General features: G+C 40.1%; 1 protein-coding gene across 1 annotated transcript in view; it reads right to left on the bottom strand.

Moving 5' to 3' along the window:
• eys (eyes shut homolog) overlaps positions 1–13,464 on the bottom strand; it is a 171,646-nt gene that overhangs the window by 116,471 nt on the left and 41,711 nt on the right. Inside the window, exons 6-7 of the mRNA XM_031813047.1 lie at positions 9,259–9,373; positions 6,144–6,336 (exon numbers count right to left, since the gene is read on the bottom strand). Coding sequence (XP_031668907.1) covers positions 6,144–6,336; positions 9,259–9,373 — 308 coding nt within the window. The remainder of the gene's footprint in view (positions 1–6,143; positions 6,337–9,258; positions 9,374–13,464) is intronic.

Raw genomic sequence — 13,464 nt, 5'->3', positions numbered from 1 at the left:
CATGAATGAGAACCACAGGTATACAGAACTAGCTTTTTAAAATGGTCCTGCTCCTTGGCCAGTTACGCTTCATGATCAACTTCAAAACAGTCATCTTCAAACTCTTTAAAATCTTTATCAACTATAACTACACTGAACAAAAATATAAACACAACATTCAACAATTTCAAAGATTTTACTGAGTTACTGTTCATATAATGTTCACAAAATCATCAGAAAACCGCTCGCCCACACAGCGCCATACACGCTGTCTGCAATCTGCCCGGTACAGATGAAGCCAGAATTCATCCGTGAAGAGCACATTTCTCCAGCGTGCCAGTCGCCACAGAAGGTGAGCATTTGCCCACTGAAGTTGGTTACTTTGCCGAACTGTAGTTCGATGAGCATGCAGATGAGCTTCTCTGAGACGGTTTCTGACAGTTTGTGCAGAAATTCTTTAGTTGTGCAAACCCACAGTTTCATCAGCTGTCCAGGTGGCTGGTCTCAGATGATCGATCCCGCAGGTGAAAAAGCTGGATGTGGAGTTCCTGGGCTGGCGTGGTTACACGTGGTCTGCAGCCATGTGAAGGGGGGGCGGGGGGGGGGGGGCAGACGTGACACTCATGAAACGTGGGACCAACACTTTACATGTTGCGTTTATATGTGTTCATTGTATGTACACATTTGCATAAAAGTGCATAAAATTACAATTAATAAAAACTTATCAACTGTATTTGCATAAACTACATTTGCATAAAACAACTCTACAACAAGTACCTTTTGAACCGTTCAAGCTACAGATGCCAAACCAACTTCACATGTTCAGGCTATCCTATACATTAAAACATCATTCACAAGCTACAGATGCCAAACCAACTTCACATGTTCAGGCTATCCTAAACATTAAATCATCATTCACAAGCTAGAGATGCCAAACCAACTTCACATGTTCAGGCTATCCTATACATTAAATCATCATTCACAAGCTAGAGATGCCAAACCAACTTCACATGTTCAGGCTATCCTATACATTAAATCACCATTCACAAGCTACAGACGCCAAACCAACTTCACATGTTCAGGCTATCCTATACATTAAAACCTCATTCACAAGCTAGAGATGCCAAACCAACTTCACATGTTCAGGCTATCCTATACATTAAATCATCATTCACAAGCTAGAGATGCCAAACCAACTTCACATGTTCAGGCTATCCTATACATTAAATCATCATTCACAAGCTAGAGATGCCATGACATTTTCTTCAGGAAATGTACTTTTCTAGTTATAATAATTGTCGGCCCCAGAACCATTTGCTCCAACAAAAATCGTTAATTTGATGCCTTTTCGGTTTGTTTTTGGAGATTCTACCATAGCTCCAGTTTTCCTTCCTGTATACCATTGGAGAGACACACAAGTTTACAACAGGCATGTGTCTGTCTGCCTGTCTGTCTGTCTGCTGGTCTGCCTGCCGGTCTGCAGTAGAGCACTGGCCTGTGATGTACTAAAATGTGAGCACTGGAACAACAAAAGGAGGCATTTTACTACGGCCATTTTACATTTATTGTCTGCTTTCTTTGCTTAGAGGTACGGTATGCATCGGTAGAGATGTGTTTTATTCAAGATAATAGTGCAGCACTACCGGAGACATCACAAGCCACTAAATCTACCTTTTATGAGGAAACAGGAAGCAGGCAGAATATAAACATTCAGAGTAAGTAAATAAAAAAAGGGTTGGTGGCAAGCATGTGAAGCTGTCTAATAAAATCTAAGCTCTAACATCGATGATATATGAACACTGACAACCACAACCACTTTGGTTCGGTGATTGAAGCAGTGGTACAACCATCTACTGTATATTGTGGGCAGAGAGAGAGAGGGAGAGAAACATGATATTCAATCCTTTAGTAACCCTAAAATGTGTATATTTACTTGTATAAAAACTTATTTCGTCATCCTAAAATGTACATCTTTTAAAACCTCCTTTAGCTAACCTAAAATGGAAGTATCTTAAATCCTCTTTGGAATTCCTATTAGATGTTTTAAAGAAATGAACCCTAATATTCTCCTGCTCCTTGGTTTTACATTATGATTGCTTCCACTTGGAGAAGAAACTAGCAGTTGGTCAGACAGTCTGTTGTTTCAAGTGCCATATAAAAAGAGACAGGATATGGAGCGGAGATTAGCTTCTTTAAATCCACAAGACTGAATTACTGGTGTTCTGGGACTCCTTGGCTTTTCAATAGCTGTGTGATTTCAATTAGGAGACTCTGATTGGAAATATAACAGGGCAGGGGAAAGATACGGACAACAAAAGGCATGGTATGCGTCCCAAATGGCACCACATTCCCTTTATAGTGTACTACTTTCTACCAGGACACATAGGGCTCTGATCAAAAGTAGTGCACTATATAGGGAATAGAGTGCCATTTGAGACACATGCCCTATCTCGGAGGAATCTGCCCTTCTAAAGTTTCATAGTGTCTCTTCAGCATGTCACCGGACATTTTTGGCAGATTACAATCAGGTGCTTGGCATTTTGTGATGGCCTTTTGGACAGCACCTTGTCTGCCTGCCTGGAAAAAGAAAATAAACCCTTGATATGCGTCTGGGGGGAAAAAAAACTATAAAGCCATGCAAGGTGAAAAATGTCTCCAATGTCTGTACAGTTTCCCTAAGAATAAAGGACAACCCTTTATATGAAGGGTACCTACATAGGGACTTCATGACACATCTGTACAGTTTCCCTAAGAATAAAGGGTAACCCTTTATATGAAGGGTACCTACATAGGGACTTCATGACACATCTGTACAGTTTCCCTAAGAATAAAGGGTAACCCTTTATATGAAGGGTACCTACATAGGGACTTCATGACACATTCATAACCAATTCAAAACCCCTATATCTGCAGGACATGAGCATTTCATAAACGCTTATACCATCGGCCGCAAGTTCATATTTTTCTAGTCTGAATAAAAACTTAAATATCAGGGGCTTGAGCAATGCACTCAGAAATGCTTGATCTACTCCAGACAGACTGGTCCTGAGGGGCTTCGAGACGGGTTCTGAAATTAAACGGGGGGTCTTCTGAAAGTCCGCCTGCTTCAACGCTTCATAATTCCACATCGAAAAAGGGGTCCCTGGATGCCTAGGGGCTGTGTCCCAAATGGCAGCCTTTTCCCTGCATAGTGCATTACTTATGACCAGGAGGAGCCCTAAATAGGGAATAGGGTTCCACTTGGCATGGACGCCTCGGAGTGAAGGGTTCCATCAGTCACTGAGGTGCTGCCACATTGTGAGAGACAATTTTCCATCAGCGAAGTGGCAACCGATATTTGAGCCTGGCGCAGCACAAAAAAAGCCCTAGCTCATGTAATGCTATGTAAGGACTTATCGGAGTGACAGGTATGAGTGTGTCAGCTAAGATGGGGACTGAGGTTCTGCTGACAGGATTGAGAGGAACCAAAGATGAAAGACATGAAATGAAGAGAGCCACTTGTTCCTTCTGAGGGGTTGTGGTTTGGTTTAGGCTGTTGTATGTATAATGGAGAACTAGATACTCAAATTCAATTTCTGGGTTCCAAATTAAACATATGTCGAGAAGATGTGCATTTTTTAACACCAGAGGAAAACACATGAACGTTATAATCTAAAGACTTGTTTACTAGTGGTCCTCAAACTCTTTTCAACAGAGTCTAAAGTATTTGGAATTTGGTTAATGGACCCAGAAATGAATAGTGTACGATGTATAAAACAAATTGAAAAATGACTTTTCATGGCATCCAGCTTTTTGTACAGGTTTAGAATAAACAAGGAGCATCATTAACTATCAAACGACATGAGTCTAAAATTGTATTGAAATATTTCTGTAAAGTTCATTACTTTTTTGGTCGAACCCAACGATTACGGACTTAATTGTATTTTAAAAAAAATATATAACGGGAATGACACGCCTTATAACGGGAATGACACGCCTTGTAACGGGAATGACACGCCTTGTAACGGGAATGACACGCCTTGTAACGGGAATGACACGCCTTGTAACGGGAATGACACGCCTTGTAACGGGAATGACACGCCTTGTAACGGGAATGACACGCCATATAACGGGAATGACACGCCATATAACGGGAATGACACGCCATATAACGGGAATGACACGCCTTAGGGCAACAATATTAATTTGGGAAGAACATGAACTATGGCCTCCAACACATTCAGCAGATGGCATGTGGAGAGGAGGAAGAAACGCTGTATTAAATGTGTGATAGGATACTCAGATCCAAACACATGAAGAGAAACACTGTGATAGGATACTCAGATCCAAACACATGAGGAGAAACACTGTGATAGGATACTCAGATCCAAACACATGAGGAGAAACGCTGTGATAGGATACTCAGATCCAAACACATGAGGAGAAACACTGTGATAGGATACTCAGATCCAAACACATGAGAAACACTGTGATAGGATACTCAGATCCAAACACATGAGAAACGCTGTGATAGGATACTTTTATTTCCCTCACCAACTTTAAACATCAACTATCTGAGCAGCTAACCGATCACTGCAGCTGTACATAGTCCATCTGTAAATAGCCCACCAAATCTACCTACCTCATCCCCATACTGTTTTTATATCATTTACTTTTCTGCTCTTTTGCACACCAGTATCTCTACTTGCAAATCATCATCTGCTCATTTATCACTCCAGTGTTAATCTGCTAAATTGTAATTATTCGCTCCTATGGCCTATTTATTGCCTACCTCCTCATGCCTTTTGCACACACTGTATATAGACTTTCTTTTTTCTACTGTGTCATTGACTTGTTAATTGTGTTATTGACTTGTTAATTGTTTACTCCATGTGTAACTCTGTGTTGTTGTCTGTGTCACACTCCTTTGCTTTATCTTGGCCAGGTCGCAGTTGCAAATGAGAACTTGTTCTCAATGAGCCTACCTGGTTAAATAAAGGTGTTCTCAACTAGCCTACCTGGTTAAATAAAGGTGTTCTCAACTAGCCTACCTGGTTAAATAAAGGTGTTCTCAACTAGCCTACCTGGTTAAATAAAGGTGTTCTCAACTAGCCTACCTGGTTAAATAAAAAATTAGGATAACTGCTGTATTAAACGTGTGATAGGATACTGCAGTTCTAAGACCAGTAGTCTCCAATATGCACTTCAATGTACAAACATTTATCTTAAAACTGCAAAATAACTTCATATTTAAAGTTATATGTAGAGATCAATACTCTGAAAATAGTGCATCCTTATGCAGTACCAAATTATTTTCCAAAACAAACACTACAGTAAAATGACTTTTACATAAAACTCTGAAGAAGTGTATAATTTGTATTTCTCAACCTACCAAGGAAGTGGCAGTGAAAACAACCAAACATGCGTATACTAACGCAGAAGGCGGCAGGTGGCCTAGTGGTTAGAGCGTTGGGCCAGTAACCGAAAGGTTGCTAGATCGAATCCACGAGCTGAAAATGTAAAAATCTGTCGTTCTGCCCCTGAGCAAGGCAGTTAACCCCACTGGGTGTCGATTAAGGCAGCCCCCCGCACCTCTCTGATTCAGAGGGGTGGGGTTAAATGACTCCTGCACCTCTGATTCAGAGGGGTGGGGTTAAATGACTCCTGCACCTCTCTGATTCAGAGGGGTGGGGTTAAATGACTCCTGCACCTCTCTGATTCAGAGGGGTCGGGTTAAATGACTCCTGCACCTCTCTGATTCAGAGGGGTCGGGTTAAATGACTCCTGCACCTCTCTGATTCAGAGGGGTTGGGTTATATGACTCCTATACCTCTGATTCAGAGGGGTTAAATGACTCCTCCACCTCTCTGATTCAGAGGGGTTAAATGACTCCTGCACCTCTCTGATTCAGAGGGGTTAAATGACTCCTGCATCTCTCTGATTCAGAGGGGTTAAATGACTCCTGCAGCTCTCTGATTCAGAGGGGTTAAATTACTCCTGCACCTCTCTGATTCAGAGGGGTCGGGTTAAATGACTCCTGCACCTCTCTGATTCAGAGGGGTGGGGTTAAATGACTCCTGCACCTCTCTGATTCAGAGGGGTGGGGTTAAAGGTGGAAGACACATTTCAGTTGAAGGCATTCATTTGTACAACTGACTAGGTATCCCCCTTTCACGTTCCCTTACCTGTGTAACCAGGGCTGCAGATACATCTGTACTGTGGGGGAGCCGTAGGTTGACTTGTGGTGATGCAGGTGGCCCCATTCATACAGCTGTCTGGGTAGATCAGGCAGGCGTTCCCTCCATACTGACAGAACTCCCCTATCCATCCAGGAGCACAGAGACACTGTGAGGAAGAGATGAACCAGTAATCATTGATCTGCAGACAAACACAATCACCAATCTGGTCTTGTAAATCCATACTAACCAGGGTTGTTATTGGACTTCATCCTGTTTACTCCTACTGCAGTGGTATGCATCACATCTTTTACTGCCAATTATAAGGGTTAAATTAGTTTCTTGGACTAATGTACATTCTACACAACATACTGTCATGCAGGTTACTAATAGACAGCAATAGTAATGTTGTGTTTTTGTAGGCACAAATGGAGGCTAACTCCGCACTAGTTCGTTAGTCAAAGCCTCAGGGGAAATTAATGTGGTTTTGGAGAGTTTTTGATAAACTCTGAAAATAAGGTCTGTGGTAAACACAGGCTTAGGAGATCCTACACGTTTTGTTCTATGAAATAATCATCAGCTAACATACCTTTTTGTGGAACTTGAAGTATTTATAAGCGCATAAAGGCTTCATAACTCATAAAGGTCATGTTAACTGACTGATATTATCTCATAGAACAAAACATATAAGAGCTCCTAAGCCTGTGTTAACCTCAGATCTTATTTTTGGGGTTGACCCCAAAATGCCATTCTTTCCCACATAGGAATGGCTGAGGTTTCATTTCCATTTTAAAGACTTAACTGGCGACCTCTATGTCTCTACACTAAGGCAACTTCCTGATGAGATCCATACCAGGGAAACCTACAATGGCACTGAGTTGACCGGTTCACATTGTGCATCTCAACACTAATTTAACTAAAGTTTCATTTATCAGCAGATCCAAGTGCTGATGGGTAGCGTACGGTATCTCTGTTCTTACTAATTAGAAGGTTTCATTTGGTTCTACACTGAATAAAGAGGGCAACTTCAGGACACAGTCAGCGCATCTAATGGACAACAGCCCAAATTGACCTGACAAACGACCTCATCATTTTCCCCAGGGGGTAGCAGATCAAGAAATTGCAAAGGAGACGGCTCATTACGCCAGACTAGTGTCAATGTCTTGATTATGACTGACACTGATTGGAGCAAGAGAAATCCACACACAGCAACACAGGCAGCTTTAAACAGTCCTGCAGCTCAGAGTCAGAAGTAAATGGCACCCTATTCCCTACATAGTGCACTATTTTTGACCAGAGCCCATACACTACATAGGGAAAAGGGAATAGGGAATAAGGTGGCATTTCAGTTGCAGCCCCAGAGCCTTCTGAATGATCTAAAGCAACAGACCAGGACTGATGGGGGATAATTAGAAGCTAAGGGCCATGGGCATTACAGCCTGGTTTCAGGTGCCTTCCGATGCAGGATTATGATGAAGTGGGCACAATTTGGGTATTTTATGGTTGTGAAATGGTTTCATGGCTTCACAAGACGTCATAGAATCCGATTTTAACCGACGGCTCTCTCATTAGCATCATATTCTCATCTGCACAGTGTTTTATTATAATTAGGCATCTTCTGCAAACAAATGGAAATGTATAAGCAATGTAGTAGTCAGAAGGAATAAATGCTCAATCATCTATATCATGACAGCGTTAGACCAAGCAGATTCTATTGACTGTCCTTTACTTTAAATGAGACTAGAGTGTAATATATTGGCTAGATTCAGAAAACAGATGTCTGAATATTTAGGAAGTGTGATGCATAGATATACTTTAATGCCTATGATCAACAATGTTCATGTCCATGGACAAGCCCTAATCACCACCCATAGGAAACCTGTAATCATGTTATGATTTTTGGTTTGGTTTATATTTTTTGCTACATGATTATATTTACTTTGTTTTCTTGCCACTGTTTCAATAACGTTTTGCTGTCACATTCAATATCAGCTGTACACTTTGAATAATGTGCCAAGCAGCCCATTCTATCGACTTGTTTAGAAAAAGATTTACATTTGATAGTTAAACCCCACATTGACAAGTTGGCGTGGACGATATGATAAAATATAAATAGATACGATATTTTGTGAATGTTTTACCTTTTATCATCATATCTAGAACTTAGAACACTAGAACACTATAATAAATTAAATAAACAAATATTGACATCAAATTATCAATACATAGCTATCTACTATCTCAAATGTAAATCTTTTTCTAAACAAGTCGATAGAATGGGCTGCTTGGCACATTATTCAAAGTGTACAGCTGATATTGAATGTGACAGCAAAACGTTATTGAAACAGTAGCAAGAAAACAAAGTATATAAATCATGTAGCAAAAAACATAGAAATGAAAAGTGAGAAACTGATAGCTTCTAAATATGTCATAAATAAATAAATAGATGAGTGTTAAAGGGATAGTGCCTGATTTTGACAATGAAGGAAGTTTGAGGTTGTTTTACGAGCCATTGCTAACTAGTGTTAGCGCAGTGACTGGAAATGGCTCGCAAAACTACCTCCAACTTCCTTTAAACTGCACGCAGACAAAAATAATGGAATCCACGAGTTCACCTGACTCTGGGTAAAAAAGTCTTTGTTGCCAAAATCTCACACTATTCCTTTAACGGCTACCAGTGGCCTGTCGTTTAATTACCCGACATTGGCATACCATAGTGGTGTTCATCGGTTGTTCGTGCTATGAAAACAAAATAACTCCTGAATGTGCACTAACCTGAAGCGAGGTAAAAGGTGCCCCTATACTAGACATACTAAATTAGTACAGAAAACATGCCACTTGTTTTGAACATGGAGTGGAGAGGACGAGGCCAAAATGGCCAAAAGTAGTGTACTATATAGGTACTAGAGAGCCATTTCGAACATAGAGAGGTCTATACACTAATGGTTACTGTAGTCTATTGTAAAACATTCCTGATAGCCCCAGGGTGTGTTTTCTCTGATGTGTAGAGGGCAGAACACTACCCTGTCCAAGCAGCCCACTAATAAACTATGGCTCATCATATCAAACCTTTTTTTTTTGCCTTTCCCACATTTCATTAGGCCTCACCTATTGGCTGACTTACATTATATCCACCAATTACGCGGAGGCACAGTCCCTGGTGCAGACAGTTGACACTGAGCAGACTGCAGTAGTCTATTATCTCTTCACAGCTCTTCCCGGAAAACCCTGGCAGGCACCTGCAGAGGAGAGGAGGAGAGCAACTGGTTGTCAGAGGTATCAATATCAATAACACCTGGCATGATATGTAGACCAGACTACTGATAATAAAAGGAACGAGGAGGAGAGCAACGGGCTGTCAGACGTATCAATAACACCTGGCATGATATGTAGACCAGACTACTGATAATAATAATGACAGGGGAGGAGATGCAGACAAGACGATCATGGTGTGGTAGAGCTGAAAAACAAAGTCACACACATCTCTCCTCGGTGTGGATTTATTTGACCAACGTTTCTGCCAAAGAGCCTTTATCAGGGTAGGATATAACATACCATGTGTAAGATATAACATCCTTCATCAGGGTAGGATATAACATAACATGTGTAAGATATAACATTCTTATCAGGGTAGGATATATCGCAACATGTGTAAGATATAACATTCTTATCGGGGTAGGATATATCGCAACATGTGTAAGATATAACATTCTTATCAGGGTAGGATATATCGCAACATGTGTAAGATATAACATTCTATCAGGGTAGGATATATCGCAACATGTGTAAGATATAACATTCTTATCAGGGTAGGATATATCGCAACATGTGTAAGATATAACATTCTCATCAGGGTAGGATATATCGCAACATGTGTAAGATATAACATTCTATCAGGGTAGGATATATCGCAACATGTGTAAGATATAACATTCTTATCGGGGTAGGATATATCGTAACATGTGTAAGATATAACATTCTCATCAGGGTAGGATATATCGCAACATGTGTAAGATATAACATTCTTATCAGGGTAGGATATAACATAACATGTGTAAGCTATAATATCCTTTATCAGGGTAGGATATAACATAACATGTGTAAGATATAACATCCTTATCAGGGTAGGATATAACATAACATGTGTAAGATATAACATTCTCATCAGGGTAGGATATAACATAACATGTGTAAGCATGCCCATAAGATGATGCATCAACCACCATTCTTGAAAATATGAAGAGTGATACTCAGGGAGGTCTTGTGTTGGATTTGCCCCAAACATAACGCTAAGTATTTAGAACAAAAGGTGAATTTCTTTGCCACATTTTTTGCAGATTTACTTCAGTGCCTTGTTGCAAACAGGATGCATGTTTAATATTTGTATTCTGTACAGGCTTCATTCTTTTCACTCTGTCATTTAGGTTAGTATTGTAGAGTAATTACAATGCTGTTGATCCATCCTCAGTTCTCTCATATGAGAACCATTAAACTCTGTAACTGTATTAAAGTCACCATTGGCCTCATGGTGAAATCACCATGGGCGGTTTCCTTCCTCTCCGGCAACTGAGTTAGGAAGGACACCTGTGTCTTTGTAGTGACTGGGTGTATTGACACACCATCCAAAGTGTTATTAATAAATTCACCATGTTCAAAGGGAAATTCAATGTCTGCTTTTTTTGCAAACAAAGTGAGTTCATGCAACTTATTATGTGACTACTAAGCACATTTTTCCTCCTGAACTTAGTTAGGCTTGCCATAACAAAATTGTTCAATTCTTATTTCAGCTTTTCATTTTTTATTAATTTGTAAACATTTCTAAAAACATAATACCACTTTGACATTTAGGAGGGTATTGTGACATTTAGGAGGGTATTGTGTGTAGGCCAGTGACAAAAAAATCTAATTGTAATAAATAGTAAATTAAGGCTGTAACATAATAAAATGTGGAAAATGTCAAGGGTGTGAATACATTCTGAAGACACTATGTCTAGCTATAGCATCCACACAACAGTGAAAAGCACTGTAGTCTGACAAACATGTATCATGGTTCATCAAACATTTACATAACCATGGTACTTTTAACAATTGACAAATGTATTTTGGTAATGGATTGGAATCACTATAAATAAACCCCATTGCACTAAAGTGCTATTGTGACTACAGCATCTACATTTTAGGAAAGTGAAAATCAGGGCCTATTGCATTAAAAGTTTCAAGTGTCATGAACACAATGAAAATCTCACTCACCAAAACTCTAACAATAAAACACAACTAGCCTGAACTATCCTCTACCCAACAGACAGACATATCTCCTTCTCTACCCAACAGACAGACATATCTCCTTCTCTACCCAACAGACAGACATGTCTCCTTCTCTACAATATACTCTACCCAACAGACAGACATATCTCCTTCTCTACAATATCCTCTACTCAACAGACGGACATATCTCCTTCTCTACAATATCCTCTACTCAACAGACAGACATATCTCCTTCTCTACAATATCCTCTACTCAACAGACAGACATATCTCCTTCTCTACAATATCCTCTACTCAACAGACAGACATATCTCCTTCTCTACAATATCCTCTACTCAACAGACAGACATATCTCCTTCTCTACAATATCCTCTACTCAACAGACAGACATATCTCCTTCTCTACAATATCCTCTACTCAACAGACAGACATATCTCCTTCTCTACAATATCCTCTACTCAACAGACAGACATATCTCCTTCTCTACAATATCCTCTACTCAACAGACAGACATATCTCCTTCTCTACAATATCCTCTACTCAACAGACAGACATATCTCCTTCTCTACAATATCCTCTGCTCAACAGACAGACATATCTCCTTCTCTACAATATCCTCTACTCAACAGACAGACACGTCCCATTCTTTGCTTGCTTTGCTCTTCCCTCCTGAGCTATGGGACTGAAATAATGTCATGGGTCAGGCTGCACCATGTTCCCATTGTTATTACCAGTTGGTCCCATGTGACACACACACACACAGAGCTGTGGGTCCAGTGAGACCGTTACCCATTTATCTGGCCACTGCCCTCCCTTGCTCTCCCACTAGAGAACCACTCACCCATGACACTGTGTCATTGGCTCATTCAACTCCCATACGTCATCAGTTCACTCTCATTCAATACTAATATACCTTTCTCCAAAAAAGAGGTTGCTCAAAAATGTTGAATTAAAATGTTGAAATGGTTCCGATTTACCTTTTCCACCTCTTTGTCCACCTCTATGTCCACCTCTATGTCCACCTCTATGTCCACCTCTATGTCCACCTCTATGTCCACCTCTATGTCCACCTCTATGTCCACCTGACTCAGAGAAGAGAATACATTTGAATGTGTTGACTGGCCTGAACTTTACTCTTCATATCCTCTGAGTACTATTGCCTGAGACAGCCGAAACAATAGCTCTAGAACAGGGCCTGAAAATCCCCCATCCTAAATGGTAAGTACCTATAAAATATTATACGTTGCCATCACTCTGTCATGATCACCAGAGAGCAGTTTAAAAGGGAGAAAATGTATACATTCTTTAAAGAAATGTTAATAACCAACTAATATCATTACACAGATCTGAGGTAGTGATGGGGGGGAATCGTTACAGTTAAATATGGTGATCTTATTTTTGGACAATATTATATCGATATTTGACTCCAAATAAACCGCTAGCAGCTGTACCTGCTCCCAAACTCCGGTATTTTTAATCCTATAGCTTGTTCTCCGTTTTATTGGTAAAGGTACAATATGCTGAAATCACTCCGCCATTTCCTGGTTGCAAAAATTCTAAAAGTCCGTCCAATTTCAGTTCATGTGACAAAACAACCAGTCATTGTGTAGAGAATCATTGTACAATCTAAACCGCTGTGAAATATATTTTCCATAATCAAAAATATTGGATTTTCAGCTGTTTGAAGCTAGTGTACAAAACGGAAAGTGAAAGACGCAAAAACGAAACTTTTGAACGGGAAACATAGAAATAGCACACATAGAACAGATATACTGCTTTTTAGACTTGCTTTCAATGAGAACAACATATCTATAAAGCATATTTCTATGTGAATTTGGTCGGGTCATCCAAAAAGTTACATATTGCAGCTATAAATACTGAGCCAACATGTTTTCAGCACTTTTATTTTCATGCCCAGCTGTCTAAAACACTGCATCTCAGTGCTAGAGGCGTCACTACAGACCCTGGTTCAATTCCAGGCTGTATCACGACCCGGACGTCCAGGTTAGGGTTAGGCCGGGGTAGGCCGTCATTGTAAATAAGAATTTGTTCTTAACTGACTTGCC

This window comes from Oncorhynchus kisutch, unplaced genomic scaffold (genome assembly GCF_002021735.2).
Source record: "Oncorhynchus kisutch isolate 150728-3 unplaced genomic scaffold, Okis_V2 Okis04b-Okis11a_hom, whole genome shotgun sequence".
NCBI lineage: Eukaryota > Metazoa > Chordata > Actinopteri > Salmoniformes > Salmonidae > Oncorhynchus > Oncorhynchus kisutch.
This window is presented reverse-complemented; position numbering and strand designations above follow the sequence as displayed.